This window comes from Leptinotarsa decemlineata, unplaced genomic scaffold, assembly GCF_025532065.1.
Source record: "Leptinotarsa decemlineata unplaced genomic scaffold, Ldec_3_MD MMD2_tig00003348_RagTag_RagTag, whole genome shotgun sequence".
Lineage (NCBI taxonomy): Eukaryota > Metazoa > Arthropoda > Insecta > Coleoptera > Chrysomelidae > Leptinotarsa > Leptinotarsa decemlineata.
This window is the reverse complement of record NW_027412588.1, coordinates 2,262,621-2,282,024: the sequence shown is the minus strand read 5'-3', so window position 1 is coordinate 2,282,024 and position 19,404 is coordinate 2,262,621. Positions and strand designations below refer to the sequence as shown.

The window sequence follows — 19,404 nt, the reverse complement described above, 5'->3', positions numbered from 1 at the left end:
TATCTTATCGAGGTAGACCCATCTGTCTAAACAAACAAAAATGAAGTCATGTTAGGTATATGAACAATTACTTCAATATACTTATCTCACCATTTCCAGGAATTTGTTTACTAATCATTATCGCCATGCTGAAACATATAAGATTAAAGATGAGCTCTTTGTCATCTATCCAAGCACGTCAAAAGCACGATTCCAATTTTCATTATTATAAAAGCTCCATCATCTGAACTTCAGGACTTAGGAAAATAGAAAATAATCTTAGACAAAGTTTGTTAAAAATTTGCTGAAGAAATTTTACCTAATTATGTAGAGGAGATCTGAATTTTATCCCTTCTTATTTTGAGAAAACATTTCCATTATTAACCATCTTGAGAATTCTCATGAATTTATTTATACAATTTTTTTGCTGAATTTCATAAAATATTGATTTCTGAACAGATAATGTATCTTCAAAAAATACAAATCAAGAAAAAAGTTCAATTTGAGCAGAACAGATTTTCTAATGAAACGAATAAACTTTTCGTGAACTTGAATGTAAATTTTGGTTTCCACTTATAGTCTGTTCAATAGGGTACAGTTGAATTATTCGATTTATGAAGGTACACAATTTGCTCCATACGAAACAACCTGAAAGCTCAAAGCGTATGGACGGTGTACTTCCTCATTTACAATCAGATCGTCCTCGTGTATATGCTCACTTTGAAGTTTTAATTTTTCAAAACAAAGTCAACATTTCATTAGTCATAACTCAGTTTTTGATTTTCTATTGAAGTTAATGTTAATATCAAAACATTAATTGACAGTGTACGAGTATAATATTAATTTGATGGAAAAAATTGAGCAGCGAATACGTCAAATCGCATACAAGAGTTTTCTATCTTTATTAGTTTTCCAAAAAAGTGTACAATTATCAATTATGAAAAGAATGAATGACTTGATTCAATTTTTACCACACACACTTTCGTTTAGTGAGGAACGCAAATTGTGTCTTCATATATTATGAAAATTAGAAAAAAAATGACTGGCATTGAAAGGAAATGAAATAATTCTGTACATAATAGTACCCCGCTTTATAAATTATTTCAAATATTTCAACAGCAATATTTTCAAAATTTTGAATACTGGGATTACTGGAAATATTGATGAGTATCCTGGGTCATATTTTTTCACATCACCTACACTAGCATAGTAAGTTTACTTCGGTTTTGGATGAAAACCATAGTAATGGCAAAAGTTATTTCGATACGGACTCGGATAATTATTATTAATCGTAGAAGCTTCACATTTTTTTTGTGGTGAACAAGGTAACGCTTAGGTCAGATATCTCAGTCCAAAGAGCTCATACTTCCGCCAGAACTATTTCATTAGGCTATCATGAAGAGAAGTTATTTTACTAGTTCCGACTCTTATTGTCTAATGATTCTAAAATGATTTGGATTCTCTGAAAGAGCAAATGAAATTAAAATGAATATTTGTTCTTCCAGAGATTTCAAATCATATTAGAATCATTAAACAATGGAAGTCCGAACTAGTAAAATTCAGCATGAAGCATTGTTAACCACATTCGAACAAATGGAGTAGAGAATTTACTTATTATTTTTTTCACCGAAGTTGCACATTCGGAATTTGCCACAGTCTCATAGCATTTTTCACAACGGTGGGGTAGTTTAGAGACTCAAAATCTTGGGCCTTCCATTTCGAGATCAACAGTTTGCATATGTGGCGTATAATAATAATAATATTAATAATAATAATAAGTCTTTATTCCCAGAATGAAACGGGAAAGGCTGAAGATCAGTTGGTTGCAACCTCTGTTTTTCATCTTAGGCCAAGGTGGATGCCAGGTGGATACTTATATCTGTAGCATTTTCAAACATTATAATAAAAGCATATCCTTACTTCACTTGATTTCATATTCATTGTCTGGTAGGTTGAATATATCATAATTGCTGTTTCTGTTTTATGAGATTAAGCAATTGTGAAAAATAAATTTTTGTAAGGGCACTGAGAGATGTCATAATTTCGACTTTTGGTATTCTACCTCAGGGAGAACCCATAATATTTGAAAAACTATGCAAATAAAAATATTTGCAAATAAAATATTTGATACTGGTAATTTTTTGTATATCAACTGAAGGAAATATTTGATCATCAATTACTATTTCCGAATAAGTAGTATTTGATGACACACTTTTAGATTTGCTATACTGTTTTTATCCTCAAAATCATTTCACTGTCTTTTTATGTCATACACAACCACTCAATCAACTGAAGTAATTACCAGCTTATTACACAGTTGTACATACGACCTCGATGATTTAAAAAATCCCTCGACGTCAACGTAATATACTGCTTAATTAAAAATAACTTAATTAAGGTCTTCAGACTAATTAGTACGACGGGCTTTTTCTTTGCATTTAGGGGTGTTTTGAACTACTTTTACATTATATTTTTTCATCTAACCTCAGCTCGTTAGCTTTCGCATGTAATTAGCAATTAATATCTAATAATGTGAATACGATCTCAAGGAAATCGGTTCCTATGCGTAATATAAGATTTTGGAATTTCAAAAGACATTGCATCAGTCAACAAACAAAACGTTTGTTCAAACTTGCATATAAAATATATTTAGGGACAAAAAAAAGAGAACTTGGTTTATTTTGATAATACAAAGTCATTTTATTTTTAGATCAACCAGATAGGATCTGTAAATGTAAGCGTAAATAATTAACAATCAATAATCACCAATTAGCTTAATTAATTATTGATACAGTTTAGCGGTAAGATTGTACGTCCCATGATTTTATGGGCGGTATGGGAGGTGAGAAGGCGTTTCCCACTAAATTACTTCCGGTCACTTAAAATCCCTTTAATCGACTTCGGTTAGATTTTGATTGAAATAACACACCTTGATTTCATTTCAGTATCAATTTTTTGAACTGATAGTTGAACTATTGTAGACAATGAATTTTCCAACGCAACCCCTCTCGTTTTTTATTTTTTCTCAAATGATATTTGTTATTCATCATTCATCTACATCACCCTCAGAAGTCTTTGTGTGGATTCTTACCGTTCATGACGTTAGGAAGAAAACTTGTATGAATAGAATAGATATTTTGAAGTATTGAAAATAATTTTTCAAGAGATAATTGAATTTCCAAACAGTTATTATAGGTAATGATATTGATAATGTATAAAATGAAATATAAATTCCAGCTTCAACCCGCTCAGGTTGATATTCTCCATTAACCAAAATTAAAATAGATATTCAACTAATGTAAAAAAAAAAGAATTTACTGAAGAGAATGTAAACAATAACCTCAATATTGATAAAACTAGCACCAATTACAATAATTTGAAATGATTTTCAACTTTAGCACTGAGTGCCATATTTTTGGAATAGTTTTTTATTTATTATATTTATTTTTATTTTTATCATCCTTTCCTAAATCTTTGCCATTTTCTGAAGCACATAGGTACTTATTCTGAATTTTATTGAAGTTTACGAAATGTTACACGCACCAAGAAACTATTTTCGACTGGGCTGAAAATTGTTGATTATCCCAATTGTGACATATGAATTTGTGGGAATTTTCAGTTAAACTTCTAGTATCTGTTGAAATTTGTATTTGGGTTTGCTTCGAACGGCAAACTTTGAAAATCAAAACTTGTGCGAAATAAGGATTAACGAGGTCTAACCTTTCAACTTGCGATTCCTAGGACGGGTTGGGCTTCAGGTAGGGAAAATCGATCGTCGGGCCATAGGGCTTGAACCACCGTTCCACATAGCGGTTGATTCAATGATTGCAATGAACCCTTCGCCTCAACGCAACCCACTAGTCCTCAAAGAAATATTGGATATATTGGAATTGGCCGCAGTGGTAGTGGGCCCGACTCACGATCGGAAAACCGTGGGTTCGATTCCTGCCTCGACCTGCAACCGTGTTAGGAATCATACGTTAAAACGTAAGATCTCGTTAGTCCTCAGCTCGCACAAGTTTCTCAACTTGTGAGTATTAACGGAAAAACAGACAGACAGACAGAATTGGACATAAAAAATCATCATAGGTGAATGAAAACTGAGAATGAATTTATAAAAGTGTGACACATAAAGATGGGCTTATTGTTATATTCAATTTCCAAACAAGCATCATTGCTTTCAATTGTCTTGAAATTATAGAACAATTATTTATTATGTTTGGATCATACTAAATACCAGACTGCTCTAAAAATATGCACTTCCTTCCCTGAACTTATTTGAAACTGTGAGTAGTTGGTTTTAATTTTTCTCATATTTTTCTAAGACCGATTATAGTAGCATTCGAATTTAAAAAAATCAATTGTTTATACCAAATTCTGTAAGCGAAATCTAAAGTACAGAAATAATTTAGCGCATCTGATGAATCAAATCAAATGAATATATATCAAAAGCGCAGTTCTTCTTGGGCATAAGTATCCGAAGACAAAATACAACTCGCAAATTATAAAAGTTTTTTCCTCGCAGGTGTATTTTTATATACGCTGCTAACCAAGCTCAAACTGATTGGTTGGTTTTTATTCTATTCACAGTTCTTTAGAAGTAACTTCTGTAAACTCGTTCAATATTGTGTTTTTTTTTAATTAGCATTGACTAATTAGCGTGAACCAACTTCAAGTTACAATTCTGAAATGAACTTACAATACGAATTTGTGTCCTTTGTTTCCAGCAAGCTCTTCGAACTATGACAATCTTTTTCTAATTCAGAAAGAAAGTTGGAATTTTAATTCATGAATGTATTGTTTCTGGAGAGAATAGTGAAAAACGCGAGATTTTCGCATCCTCATTAATTATTAAGATCATCGGGATACAGGTTCACATCGTATTTGATAACTGAAAGTGAATTATGTTCAGAAGTTTCATGCTAAAAATGTCTTCCTAATATTTTTTATATACTGGTGGAACCATGGACTCTATTTAAAGAGGATATTTTGGATTAGTTAGTAATGTAACGTACGGCGGTTATTGGCTTAGACCTTTCAACTATCATACCATTTATGGTAGAACTGTTTTTCAAACCACCGAATGTGATAAGAGAAAACCAATCAAATGTGGATGATATAAAATCAATTGACAATCTGATTATATATATATATATATATATATATATATATATATATATATATATATATATATATATATATCAGCGTTATAAACAATGAAATTACTTCATTCACTTGAAATTGATGAGACTTGAAATTTTCAATTTCAATTTGATATTTCGCTCATTTGATACTTCGTTTCATTTTCAGACTGACAATTCCAAAATAATAAATATATAATAATACATAATTATTTTTCAATATTTTCTCAAAATTCTGAAAAAATGACTAGAAAAATATTTTTGATAAATTTTGACTTCTACTTGAAATTCTGATATAAAATAAAAGTATGTCCGTTTGTCTGTGAAAGTAGCTCATAGTCAAAAATTACTGGGGAAGGAGACTTCTATTCCTCATTTATGAAATACAGTTCATTATGGGCCTGCCGTAGTTGAATTTTATAATAAATGTGATAAAAGAAGGCAGTGCCTCTATATGTTTCAAATGTTTCTGAAATATTTAGAGAAAGTACAGGAATATTCCGTATGCGACGGAATCGGCCGTTAGGCACGCCTGAAGAAGCGAGTGTATGGCGAAACACGTATTGCGTTTTTGTAAAACCGTTTAGTGAAAATCTATCCCACAATAAAGTGTGAGATAGATATTTTTTAGAATATTCCAGAATATATAGGTCATACTCCCGTATGAACTATATTTGTCTATGAATTCAAAATGAGTCTCAATGTTTCATAATGGTCTATTTTATATACATTCACATAATTATTATGAAAGCTTATAATACTCTAGAATTTCCAAGAATTTAAAAAAATCATCTGAAATTGAGTTTTGAAAAAATTATTCTGAAGTTTTGTTTATTTATCATAGTTTTTTCCCAACCCCGGTTGGTTTGACAAAGAATTCTACAATTTTTTATTAATTTCAAATTGTTGATATAGTTATCTTTAGACATTGTTAATCTATCGTCTTCCTTGTTATTTTCATATAATACCTATTTATTTTATAAAATCTGACTATATAAGTTACTTAATTTTGATTTCAATAGTCTGCTCATTTTCTGTGAGCTTTCCTGAAAAAAATATGGATTTATAATTTGAGAAAGTATAAGTTTCTTTTTTGTAAAATACTATGGATTTTTTTCAAGATTTTTTTTCAAAATTTCAAGAGAAAGTATCAATATAAAATATGAATTTCAACATTTAATATTATATCCCCAAAAGTTCGTTAGTCCCTACAGTTGTTTAAATAAAAGATATAACCGTTGGTTCCTTTGATCAATCTATCCAGTAAAGTTCGTTATTCCAAGACGCGTGCCTTATTCTTAAGACGTCAAGGAATTTTCTTAAAGAGGGTTCGCCACCAAGGGGAGGGTAGATCAAAAGGCAGCTGTTAAAATCTATTGTGTCTGTCTAACGTCTTTTGCCTTCAAGATTCCCTTGTGTGACTTACCTGGTGTTTCGAATTCTTTTAAATCAGTGGCGCCGTAAACAAATCTAAAACACTGTGGGAAAGTATGCTACGGAAAGATTTCCCACGAGACCTGAATATATGTTATAGACTTATTTCCCAATATTTTTTTTCGAAAATGGAAAGTATCAATGTTTATTGTTACTTATTGAAGTGTTCCTCATTCATGAGAGCATGAAAAGTTTTAAACTAAATATACATAAAGCTATCACGCACCGGTAATTACTTTTATTATTATTTTATAAAATGATCTCCACCATCAACTAGAATTTCTAAACAAATTTTCAATTTGTCCTGAAATATTAAAAACAAAAACAATTTATTATTGTCACTTTTTATGCTGTGTACGATGGCCTTTACCGATTTTCAACCCGATGGTGTTTCTAAGAAACCATCAATTTCAATTTAGTATAAAGAGAGAAATAAAAAACACCCGCTACAACTTCATTGACGTATCACAATAACCTTTGATTAGTAAAATTTCAAAATGTCAAATGAGCTCTTAAATAGTCAACTTTTTCCTAATTTACCCAACTTTGTATCTCTTAGGGTTTCTGATTTTGGGATGCTTATCTTGGACACATTGTAAATTTAAAATGAATCTCGGGTTCTGTGGTCGATAATTTGAAAGTAATATTTTTAATACTTGTTAGCGGCCAATGAATATTTCGAATTTAAAGTCGTTTTTTCATTCTATTGTATCACAAATACATGTTCTTTGAATCTTTCAGAACAATCTGAAAAAGACATAAAATAATTTCAATATTTTAGATGAACTAATGAGATTTCAGCTTTATTTACAGTTTTTACTCATTTTAAAATATAAAATCTTTACATACTGGATAGTCATTACATGAGAAAAGGCCAAGAACCAGATAGTGCTGGCCGAATAACAACTACTTGTCATTACCCGAATTTTGTTGAGAACCTTATACAAGCCAATCGTTAACCTGTTAGTAGATGATAATAGACCAAATGTTTGCAATGAGATTGTATTAATATTACCTAACATGGTAGTGTCATGTCATTGAATTCAAACGCCAATTATAGGCCAATTGGGCATGCATAATTAATATGCCTGTTTAGCTATGGTAAAATATTAACGTTAACAACTGTTGCTTTCCGCGTATAGCAGATTGTGTATTTAGTGCAAGAAATTACAAAACGAAGCAGCACTTTGGAAAGTGAGGTGTCTATATTTCTTTGACCTCTTAAAGGTTCAAACCCGCATTAAGTGGTTTGCTTTTTAAGATCACGTAGAAAAAAACACCTGTAGGTTGATAATGGTTTGCGTTCAGTGAATATTAAGGAGTACTACTACTTCTGTTTGGATTGAAACACACTGGAGAAAATGATTGTTTCGCTAGCGTAGCAGTAGTGGTAGCGTTGAAGTGATGTAATTCGAATGAACTTTAGTTTATTTTTTCATATTTTTTTAGTCATGAATCGTTTCAATATACCTGATAGACTTACAGAGCATGTTATTCTCATAACTGGGTTTGACACGTACCTGTACTAATGTTTGGAATATGAAGTTACACAATAGTGTTTGTTCGGTTCAATCATCAAACCGCTATTAAATCTAAATCTGAATTTTTCTATCATTGTCTATACTGAGAAAGGAAACAAATGTACTCAATTTTTCATTGATTTTTTTGTGTTGGTGTGATATATAACTTCTTTCAATGCTGACTGAACTTTTATATTTGTAAAATTTTCCTCGTCCTATAGATATAGTTGAACTGAATTGCAATCGATAAAATTGGTAGATATGATTGTAGAGGTTAATATATATTTTTCATTTTCAGGGAATTCTACTATATCCAAATGGAAAAGTATGCAAGACAAGCAGTGTCAGAAGGTGTCAAGAACGCTGATGACCTTCACGTTGGTGGGGACTCTGAGTTATACAGGGTGCTCAACTTACACTACAACCGAAATAATCACATCGAGGTATGGGGCCCACAGGTTCGTGAAATCGACCGAGACATCTCAAAAATTCAGCTTGATGCTTTTTTTTTGTCGCACAAAATGATTTTTATAACTGACGACTCCGAAATGATACAAGTTAATAAGTAATCACCCATCTATCTAGCACTTCAAATGAATGTTTTTTCAAACAAACCTCAATTATCATTTGGGTTTTCAAATTAGTTTTTTGAGTTCATTTTGGAGTCTACACATATTTTTTTTCACTGATTTTTTTCAACTTCGCTACGCAGATGTACTCGAGCTTTTCACGTTCTTTGCTTTTCATTATTGTGTATCTCTTATTTGCTTCTGAATTACCAAACGTTTCATCTGTCAATTCGGCAGACATCATCAGTGATATGTGCGTTGACTGAGTGGAAGAAAGTTATATTTCGAAGTCTCAGTAACGAATAATCGTTGTCTGCCGCAGTAGCAGACGAAACGTTTGGTACTTCAGGTTCCATTTGACCACGACCTACTAGCCCCGATTTTGTTCTCTTCAATCATCACTATGTTCTATGTTCCATATTTTTCATCATTTGCCTAACGCAGCGATAGGGTTAGAATTCTTCTTTTGACAATATTAATTGTCATTTCCAGAGATCAATATAGACGAGGTTGGTTGAAAAATGGTAAATATTTGGAGCAATTTTCAAATATTTCGGAAATAATGAAGTATCATCATTTAATATCTTTTGATAAATTATTATAGTATTCATTATCATATTCATTTTGACAATATCCAACTTTATGAATGCATGCATTATATCATAATAAATTAAGGTTATGTTATGAATTATTGAGAATCGAAAGAGCATATTTCTGTAACTCACACAGAAGTCATTCTTAAATTAACCATAATTGGACCGAAATATAGAATAAAAACTATTCTACTGAAAACTATTCAAGTTTTCGTAACAAAAACTTCATCTGGAATATATATTTCACGTTATTTTGTGAATTATATAGAATATTTCTGTTACCCGTGCACCCAACCTCGTGCATATTATTTCTAAAATACAGGGTGGAACTTAGGGTACCTACTGCATCGGCAGGTACTACAAAAAGTTAAAACAGGAAAATTATGTTGAATTTTACGGAGTGAAAACGATGTAAGGGACAAATTGAGTGAAGTAAAATCAAATTTGAAACACTTCCAGTAAACCGAAAATAGGTTGCAACTTCTATAATTCGAATGCAACACACTACATTTTCTTGCAAGTTCATTTTCTACATCAAATTATAGATCTATTCCAAACTACTTTTTCATTAGATTTCTTACCAATATTGCGCAGTATAAAACAAAGTCGCTTCCCTCTGTCTGCCCCTATGTATATTGTCCCCGTGCGGAGCCGAGGCGGCTCACTAGTTATAAAATAATCAACAAAAAAAACATTGAGAAGGACTTTTTCAATTCGAATATATTGATCAGCCTTTGTGATAAAAATTGAAAGAAGTCGACTGTAAACAACGATAAATCAGATACACATTCTCTTCTGTATATATATTTTAATATTAATGTAAGTCACAAAAAGGATTTATAACTTTGAATTGAAGGGGTTATATTTTTAGGAGTGATTAATTTTTGGGAAAGAAAGTTTTTGGCTTTCTACTACTCCATCTTGATACAAAATACAAGGATGAGGGAATCTTCCGTGAAAGATTACCTCATCTTTATAACTTCTATTCAATTATCTGCGAGCGCTTTCGACAGCTGGTCGTGCTATCATCATCTAGGCTCTACTCAAATTGAACGTGTCATCCTGTTGTATGTTCTTTTATACGGTCCGAACGCCTTAAAATGCAGGTACTCCAGGTTCATTAGGTTAATTTGCCTGTATTTGGGTTACATCAGGTACTATCCTTTGTGTTGGATCTTCTCTAGGTTTACTGTTTCTAGGAGTGTGTATTGATTTGTTTAATATATTGAATTTTCGGTCTTGTTGTGTTTTGATTTGTACTTGTTGACGTTTGTTAGTTTTTTGGTTTGGTGTCAACATCACATACAAGCCAAACACGAAAATAACACAAAAAATAAACAGCTATGAAACAGAAGAAGACAAAAACCATACAATGATGTATACCCTGTATACGTTCAGACCGTATAAAAGGACATACAATAGGGTGATACGTTCAATTTGAGTAGAGCCTAGATCCTAGATGATGATAGCACGATCAGCTGTCGAAAGCGCTCGCAGATGATTAAATAGAAGTTATAAAGCTTCAAATCCTTTTTGTGACTTACATTAACATTAATATACTGAAAATAAAGGAAAATTAGTTGCATCATTCAAATCAAAAATTAAACAATTTATGGACACAACACTCAAAAAAGGGGGGCAAACCGCGGACACGTGTTTCTGGCTATTGGCCAGAATTTAACGTAGCATCTGAATATGTAATGATATACAGGGCGTTCTATTTTAAAAAATGGAATATATATATATATATATATATATATATATATATATATATATATATATATATATATATATATATATATATATATCTATATCACTTGAATCACTTTGTTAATTGTTGTAAAGCGTATAAAAATCGGTAGTTTTTGAGTTCAACGCGCGCGCACGTTCAGACAGATACGGAGGGGGACTTTGTTTTAATACAATAATTCAATATTATTTTCAGTAAACTATTGTAAAACAAGGTAAAATGAAGCTAGAAGCTAGAATTGAATATACTCGTATGTCTTAAATGAAATTTAAGGTGTACCACCTTGTATTGGTGGTGTATTTTGAGCGTACTTCCGGTATAACTGCAAGTTATCCGAACTTGAAACTCTTTCAGGAGGGATTACCCGCCAACATCATTCCCATGCTGCCAGATTTTCATTCAATTTTCACCCTGTATTGGTAATGCGTACTGCATATTACATACATTAACTAATGTGCCCATGTGTATACACCATTTTTCAATTAAATTTTTGTTTTGCTTCAGGTTCCTTCTAACTTCAGGTTTGTGGTGGAACAAACACTACGGGAGTTTTTCAAAGCCATTCAAGAAGGCCGCGACGCCGAACAATCTTGGAAAAAGTCAATCTATAAAATAATTTCAAGGCTTGATGACCCGGTTCCGGAATATTTCAAGAGTCCAAATTTTCTGGAACAATTAGAGTGACCGGTCAGTGATTGACCCAAACGTGTACCAAACTGTAGCCAATGGTTTACAGATGGTACTGCCTGTTAGCGACAAACTGCTAACATGTTTCAACACCAGATAGAATCGGTGACGTATCTCACGACCTGTCAACGGTTTTTGTTACTTTCAATGGTTTGGAGACGTCGAAGTTCAAGAAGAACATTGTCATCTTTGAACGCATTTGGACATTTGTTGAATAGTTGTGTTAAGTTGGCAGAAAGACTTGATGATTATGCCTCAGGCTTTGCGTTCGTATACACGAACAGTGAACATAAATCAATCAATTTTTCAGTGAATACCTGAATATATACCGGCTAGAAATTATTGACGTCAAGTCCTAAGTTTTTCAAACCAGCAGTTAGCAAGCAAGTTAAAAATCTGCACCAACTTTCATTTACCTTTGGCATGTTATTGTTTACTGCCACTGTAAACTGTACTGTTTATACCCACTTGTATATAAACTTGAATGTATATAGTATTTATCTCTCATTTTTATTTATATAATTACATTCCTTACCAAAGTTATATTTTTACTAGTCGTCACGTAGGGTAGGCTACCCTACTTTTTAGTTTTTTTGATATTGTATATGGAAGATCCTTTATAATCTGATAAATGAGTTCCTTCTATGTACAATATCTATAACTTGAAATTACCATGATTATATCCCATATTAATTTCAAATAAGATGCGGGGTATAATTATTGTAACATTAATTAGGTAAATGTGTCATGCGTCCTATCCTATACTTTCTTTATAACAGCATGTCAAACTTTATTGAAAGTGAAGGAATATTCAATGAATAAGGACTCACAGTACTATAAAACAAAGAAAAATAATAATTAAACAACCAGACCAAATGAAATTTCCAAAGGAACAGTAATATCAAAATTCTTCACAATATTCACTGTTTTCCTCCAAAATTGAAACTTCAAAAATTTTGATAAGTAATTCAATATGGAAAATTAACCAACAACATATGGTGAATATATTGCTGATCTAGTTTTCAAGACGATTTATAACTCAATCAATATCTACTTGATATCTACATTTGAACTACTGTCTCACTTTTACTGCACTACTTGTAGTACTAGAACATTCTTGTCATTCTTTATTGATTTTTTCTTATAGCAATATGCTGACTTGAAAACCTTCAGTAGTGAATTGAAAGTTTGACATGTTGTGAACAAATTTTCTCAATGTTATTGGTTTGGTATTCTTTTTTATTTTTTGTTGGTACCTTTTTTTATAAATTGATGGATGTAGCCGTTACTACGTGGTAGGAGAACATGATGGGAAGAGAAATGAAAATTTCTTTGTTTTTTACCACTTATATTCATTTATTATTGAAAGGGGTAAAAAACATAGAAATTTTCACCTTTTTTTATTTTTATCTTTTGTTTCTTGTTTTCAGTTCATGGCATATTTACCCGATTACCTTTATATAATTATTATTTTTTAGTATCACGTGCACAATACTAGTGTAGAAATACACGATCTCGCTGACACAGTGTGAGGCAACTAGTCATGTAATAAAATATATTTAGTTTTCGAATTTTTTTTGTTTTTTTTTATTTTCATTTTTTGACAGTTTACAGTGGGTACAGGTTCCTGACTTGAATTTAGAGCAGCGGCATCTGGCCGAATAAAAATAAAAGCAAATTGTATATAAAAAATTTAAGCCCAGTATTCCTTCTCATCCCACAATAGTACAGTCACAATAACAAGAAAATAGGTCCCGGGGAAGTTGTCCTAGTCTACAGCTAGACTATGAAATCGTGATTTTGCTGTTCCTAAAGTTATATATTCGAAACTGCCGAAATTCGAAAGACTGCCATTCATTTAAGGTTGAGTTAACTTTTTTTATCGTTAAAAGATTCAGTTACTTTTCAAAATTAATGGTTTGGGTATTTTGAAAGAATTTGCTTTATATTTATTTCACTCGGGACCTCATCAGGTACATTACACTAAAACGTTTTTAAAATTAAAATATTAAGATAGTTATTTATTAGATGAAAGTATTTAACGTTGTCGATTGTAAAGTACCCAATATGCAGTCAGTTCCCAAACACTAAACGCTCGGTTCTTCAAATCAAATCTGTAATTATATAAATCGAATGATAGTGGCAACTGAAGAAATTTATAGTTTTGAACATTTCACGTTTATACCCATCTACTTACAAGGCGATCAACCATTAGATTCCTTGGTCAGAATGTCAAGAGTAGTTTCCATAGATTATGTCATAAGTCTGGCTTGTTCTTTAAGAACACTGAAACCTAGCAATGCATTCGTGGTTATCTAGCGCTACTGATGAGAGTTCAGCGGGTCGAAACAACTCTGGATGCCATTGGATCATGGATGCATTGTTTTTGGGCATTGGTTTCTTCTAATAGTTTCCACTTGATATATGACAGAACGGAGAACTGCTAAGATTGACTCTAACATTTCTTCTTGTAACGATTTTGCAATAAATAATAATACCAAATGAGTTTCTAGTTCGGAGATTTTTCGAGTGAGTCATCAATATTTTTTGAACCAAAAATATGATAGTGAGTTTGGTTTTTGTACCCTTCTAACGATTTTCTCTTTGTCTCAGCAATTTGTGAATTGATGAAATGATTAACTCCAATAATTTCATAATTATAAACAATTCAGATAGCCATCTTGAAAATATAAATATGTAAATACGCTTTTCTCCATACAATAGATGTTAAACCGGTAGTAAATGCACATATTCGGTGTTACTTTTGAAATAAATATTAAGAAATAGTGAATCGAGTATAAACCTGAGTACAAAAGTTTGTGAACTGGCAGCATGTGACAATGGGATCATGAAGAGAATACCCAAGTGCTTTATTTTTAAGTGTTGTTTAGAAGCAAATCCTGCAGATTTTCACTTGGCTATGGACTGTCTGTAATAATAAGTGAGAAGCAATGGAGTCTTGATAGACACAGTCGCTAACTCATATAATCCAATGTTTTGATAAAACAAGGTCAACTGATTGTTTTGACCGATATCATTCTCAATAGATGAAAATGAATGAGTTTGCTAATTATTTTCCAAATTATCAATTCAGTTGATAACATTTAAATAACAAATATTATTGTATTTTTTGGTACTGCCACACTACTACTAATTATTATTATTATTATTGCATTGAAAATATTTTTTGGATCTATTTGGCACGCAGGCTTCAATAACGTCACAAAAAATTTAAGTTTTCCATGCATTTAATGTTTTTGTGGATCAACAAAGGATGTAGTATACTATACACCTACGATGTATTCTGACATTATTGAAGAGTTTGACTCATTTCCCTGATTTTCAAGTTGGTATATATTTGAAAATCAGGATAAATCATGAGAAAGAAATGGGTTGAATTTCGCCTTCGTTAAAAAATTTTTTACGAAAGTCAACAATGATTGTAAACATCAATGGAGTTTTCATCTTTCTGTTGATGAAATCATAATGTTTTATTACTATTTGTGAAAATTTTAAAAATTCGATCAGTTGACCAAATGCTTCTTGTTTATAATTATGTTAGTCCGTGAACTTGACAGTTGAGACCTCAAAAAGTTACTGTTGGTTTTAACAATTCACCTAACTTTAACTTGCTCTCACATATTAACCGATAATTATGACTTTCATAAACGAGATAAAAATCTCGTCTCAATTCGCGCGAAGCCGTGCAGAAGACGGCTGTCGTCCCGAATTGTTGAAGACAAACCCAACAGATGAATTCAGAAAAGGCCTGATCAAGGTCATGGAGGAATTACATTGCTTTCTGGATGAGACTGTATAAGTAATTTTTGAGGTCAATCCAAAAATCCGAAATTTCGGATTAGTAGTGTAGTTACCCTTCTTTAGGTAGGATCCCTGCATAGTTCCTCTTAAGTTTGTATTCTAAGGATAAGAAACTACGGAAACCTTATTTTTGTTGACAGAAAATTTCGCCCCGGATACTTATATTAGTGAGACTAGAATCAAACTTTTAGGCTAGTGTTAAAGATTTGATATATTTTATTGTTTCGGTATATATGGGAAAGCAAAATTATCTCTAAATTGTTATTCACATTCTATGTGTCAATATTTGGAATTATATACAAATAGAAGCCTGGGCTGAAATTTGATGGAAACGAAAATATATTTTCAGTAGTGGGTAAGTCCTTCGTGAGCGTTTTGTAACTTTTTGGCCGTTTTGAAGATTCTTAGTTCAAGGAGGTGATCTAAACTGAATTTCTCGTCTCCAACAGGAATTGAATCATACAACAGGTAGAAAACATTGAGTAACTTGGGAATTCAAGAAAGTTGGGGATGAATTTTTCGGTTTGGGCAACCACAAAAGTATTATTTTTGCATCGTTTGGTTTCAATGCACACACATTCGGACATCTTTGGCAAAAAGCGGCTTTCTCACGCCATGGTATGCGTGTGGAGGTTAATTTGTATTATTTTATGTTACAGGAGGTACTTCTACTTTACAGATCAAACACTGTTCGGAAAAATATTTAGGTCACCGGTTCAAAAATGTACATGAAAAATATCACGAAAAAAGTACAAGCTTGTTTTAAGCACCTCTGCGCCTTAAAATTAAATTTCGAAGCAAAAATGATATGAGTGTGTATAACCAAAATCTGCCTTATTCTATTTTCTTATGACGAAAATTTCCTACCATTATAGCGTTATCATTTGCTAGTGTATATCGTTCTTCACCACTGACACTGACGATTTTTAACCACTTCTCCATAAAATATCAACTAATTAGTCCAATATGTAATACATAGAATTTTGTGTGGGTTGTAGTATACATGTACAATTGTTGGTAAACTACCGGGTGTCTTCATTGACTTTGTCTAGTTTAACTTTGTTTGACAAATTCTGTTCGATATCGTTAACTTATGTTACAGCATAGCCACTAGCAGTTTGATGTTTGATTTATTCAAAATAGGTTAATCACACTCTCTCAGCGGTTTCGGTGCTCTTATCCCTCTTTAATCACAACAGTTGTAAGGGTGGGGAATCGGGCCGTTGTACTCATAATGTAATAGCAATGTATATTATTATTGTAAACAAAACGGATTGTTTCTCTAAGCAAATGTTACTTTCTGGCAGGTCAAGTCCACAGAAGAGTTCTCAAACCTGAAATAGCCAATAAAAGACACACTAAAACTGACGCAATAGAAATGAAGGCAACCAACCAAAAACTGCAGTTTATTGAACTTTCGAAAACCGGCAACTATCACTCATTCAAAATTTCACTGGGCCAATTCGTCCGTCAAAAAAGTGCCTTCAAAGTTGTTTTTACGAAAAAAAATTACAAATTAAGGGCCCTAAATAGACACAATGCCCAACCAAAATTCTTCTGAGGTCTTTTCCTGTCTGCTGTCATTCTGATCTGATTTAACAAGAGGCACTCGGTTCATAACATAAGATTATTTCTTAAATATTATATTGTTATGCTAAGATGGCCGACAGGGGTGTTTGTCAACCCAGGCTATACTATTTGTGGTATATAGTAACTTTGATTAGAGAGTAGATAATAAACAAACAGATTCAATGGTTTCAGTTACCCATGTTATGAACACAGGTTATGTTAGCTGTTATTGTTATTTGTTAGGCATGTGTATTAGATATTAACCTCTGTGCCCATCGAAGACATGAAAACCACCCGTTCATCAAGATTTATACCAAGCAGTACATTCACTGTATATATATATACACCCGCACACTTTTTGTACATTATTGCATTCACTTACGCATTGTGAAATTCAAAATTTTGGCAGTTATTCTCCACGTGGTTTTCGGAAGCGTGCAATATCTCAGAGGCATATATCTGGTGCATATTGCTACCCCTATATTAAGTTTAATTTTTGCCGCCAGATGACTCGTTTGGTCTTGCTCTCTTAAACTCGACAACAACATGTAATGACGTTGGTCATTATACGCCACTGATATGTCAGAATTTGGCATCTAAATTTCCGGAAATGCAGCTGAAAATGTTGTATGGATATCAAAAATCAAATTTATCACTAATTTGGCAAATATTCACAAACTATTTTAGGTTAAAATTTTGGATAACTCAACTGGTTTCATAATGTTTCCTTTCATACAAAATCGACCCACGATTTTCCCCTAGCTCACCCCACTCTCTCGAAAATTTTTGGGGTTTTCTGGTAGAAAAGCTATTCTAATTTCTTTCTGAAAACGTGTTTTGGACTTTTGTATTCTAAGGTAGGTTATTCCATTTATTATTCAGGCCTACAAAAAATTATCATTTTAACCAATCCCAATTTTAGTGTATTTGAGAATTTTTATCAGAATATTCGACAAATTATAACATTCCAAATCGGTTTTTTAGCAATGTTCACTACACGCTTTTGAGAAAAATCCATATGGAATGCTATTTGTGCTTTTGTTATATTCAATATAGGATTTTTCTGAGTCCAAATGTGATTACAATTTTTTCATTCAGTGATATCCTTTGAAGTGATTTTTTGGAGAGTTTATATCTTGTCGTTTGTATAATTCAACGTACATTTCTATATAAACCATGAATTGAAAAAGTTTCTAACTAAAGTTATATGCCCCGACTCCAATACAATATTTCTCTGTATTGTTATCAAGCAAACATTAAAGAAATATAATAAACTTACAATTCAGAGAATTGTATTGAGAATTGTATTCTTTTCGTTTATATATAAAACCTACAATAGCTTTCTTTATATTTTCATAATTCTATCACTGAAAAATGGAGAATTCGAAAAAGGTTGAATCGGCCTTCGATATCATTTCCTTAAATATTATTTTGAAAAAGTGGGAAAATGGAAAATTGGAACACGGTTGAGTTATCAAATGAAGTAAAAGGTTGTGGCAGGTTGTCGAGGTTTAGGTCACTGGTATAACGCCACGAGGCTCCGAAAAATATAAATAAGGTACTGCATCGATAGAATCGAATGAAAATGTATATTTAGTACAAAAAATGAAAAAATCGAGATAGCTCAAAATTAAGTGAACTCTTCCACCTCCGAGCCAACCCTGAAAAGTTTATATGTGTAAAAATTTAAGAGTATTTTTATATTTATATTGGTGTAAATCAAAATTTGGTATTGACAAAATTATTGTAGAAATTTTAGGTTGATACGTTTAATAAAAAATAAGCTTTAGGAATTTTTAAATAAATTTGTATATAAAAATTTATATGATATATATAGATGGTTGGTCCGGAGCTGGGTGGGACATTATTCGTATATTACGTTTGCATGGGGCGTGGCGACGACGTATACTATATTACATACGTACAAAGTACTCATAGTTGTGCGGAAGCACTCTCCTACGTTGCTTTTTGTTCATTTAGCGTGTGCCGTATCCATGTTACATTAGACAATTTTACTATTTGGTGTACAGCAATTGTTTCGGTACCCAGTTGGATGAGGCTAGGTGGGTAGGCCGAAACGTTGTGACTGTGTTTTCATTGAACAGTATAATAAATATATACATTTATTTGGAGATATCGTTTCATTAAATCACATTGTATTGGTCTGGCTCCAAGAGTGAGGGTTCTATTGATAAGTTTGCAATCAATAGCTGTTACAAAAAAACTCTGTTATGTGTCAACTTTGTCAGGACAATAACGCGAGATTAAAATGACTTAAAACGGATATAGAAAACATAAAATGAAGAAAGTTATCAAAATTTGACTGACAATGTCAAGATT

General features: G+C 32.1%; 1 protein-coding gene across 4 annotated transcripts in view; it reads left to right on the top strand.

Moving 5' to 3' along the window:
* The window catches only part of pros (homeobox protein prospero), a 93,481-nt gene extending 74,285 nt beyond the window's left edge, over window positions 1-19,196 (top strand). For 3 of the 4 annotated variants that reach the window (XM_023158798.2, XM_023158797.2, XM_023158802.2), the window contains 2 exons: window positions 8,373-8,532; window positions 11,491-19,196. In XM_023158798.2, coding sequence (XP_023014566.2) covers window positions 8,373-8,532; window positions 11,491-11,670 — 340 coding nt within the window. In that variant the 3' untranslated portion in view covers window positions 11,671-19,196. The remainder of the gene's footprint in view (window positions 1-8,372; window positions 8,533-11,490) is intronic. The other variant, XM_023158799.2, reaches the window with a different exon arrangement.
* The last annotated feature ends 208 nt before the right edge of the window (window positions 19,197-19,404 follow it).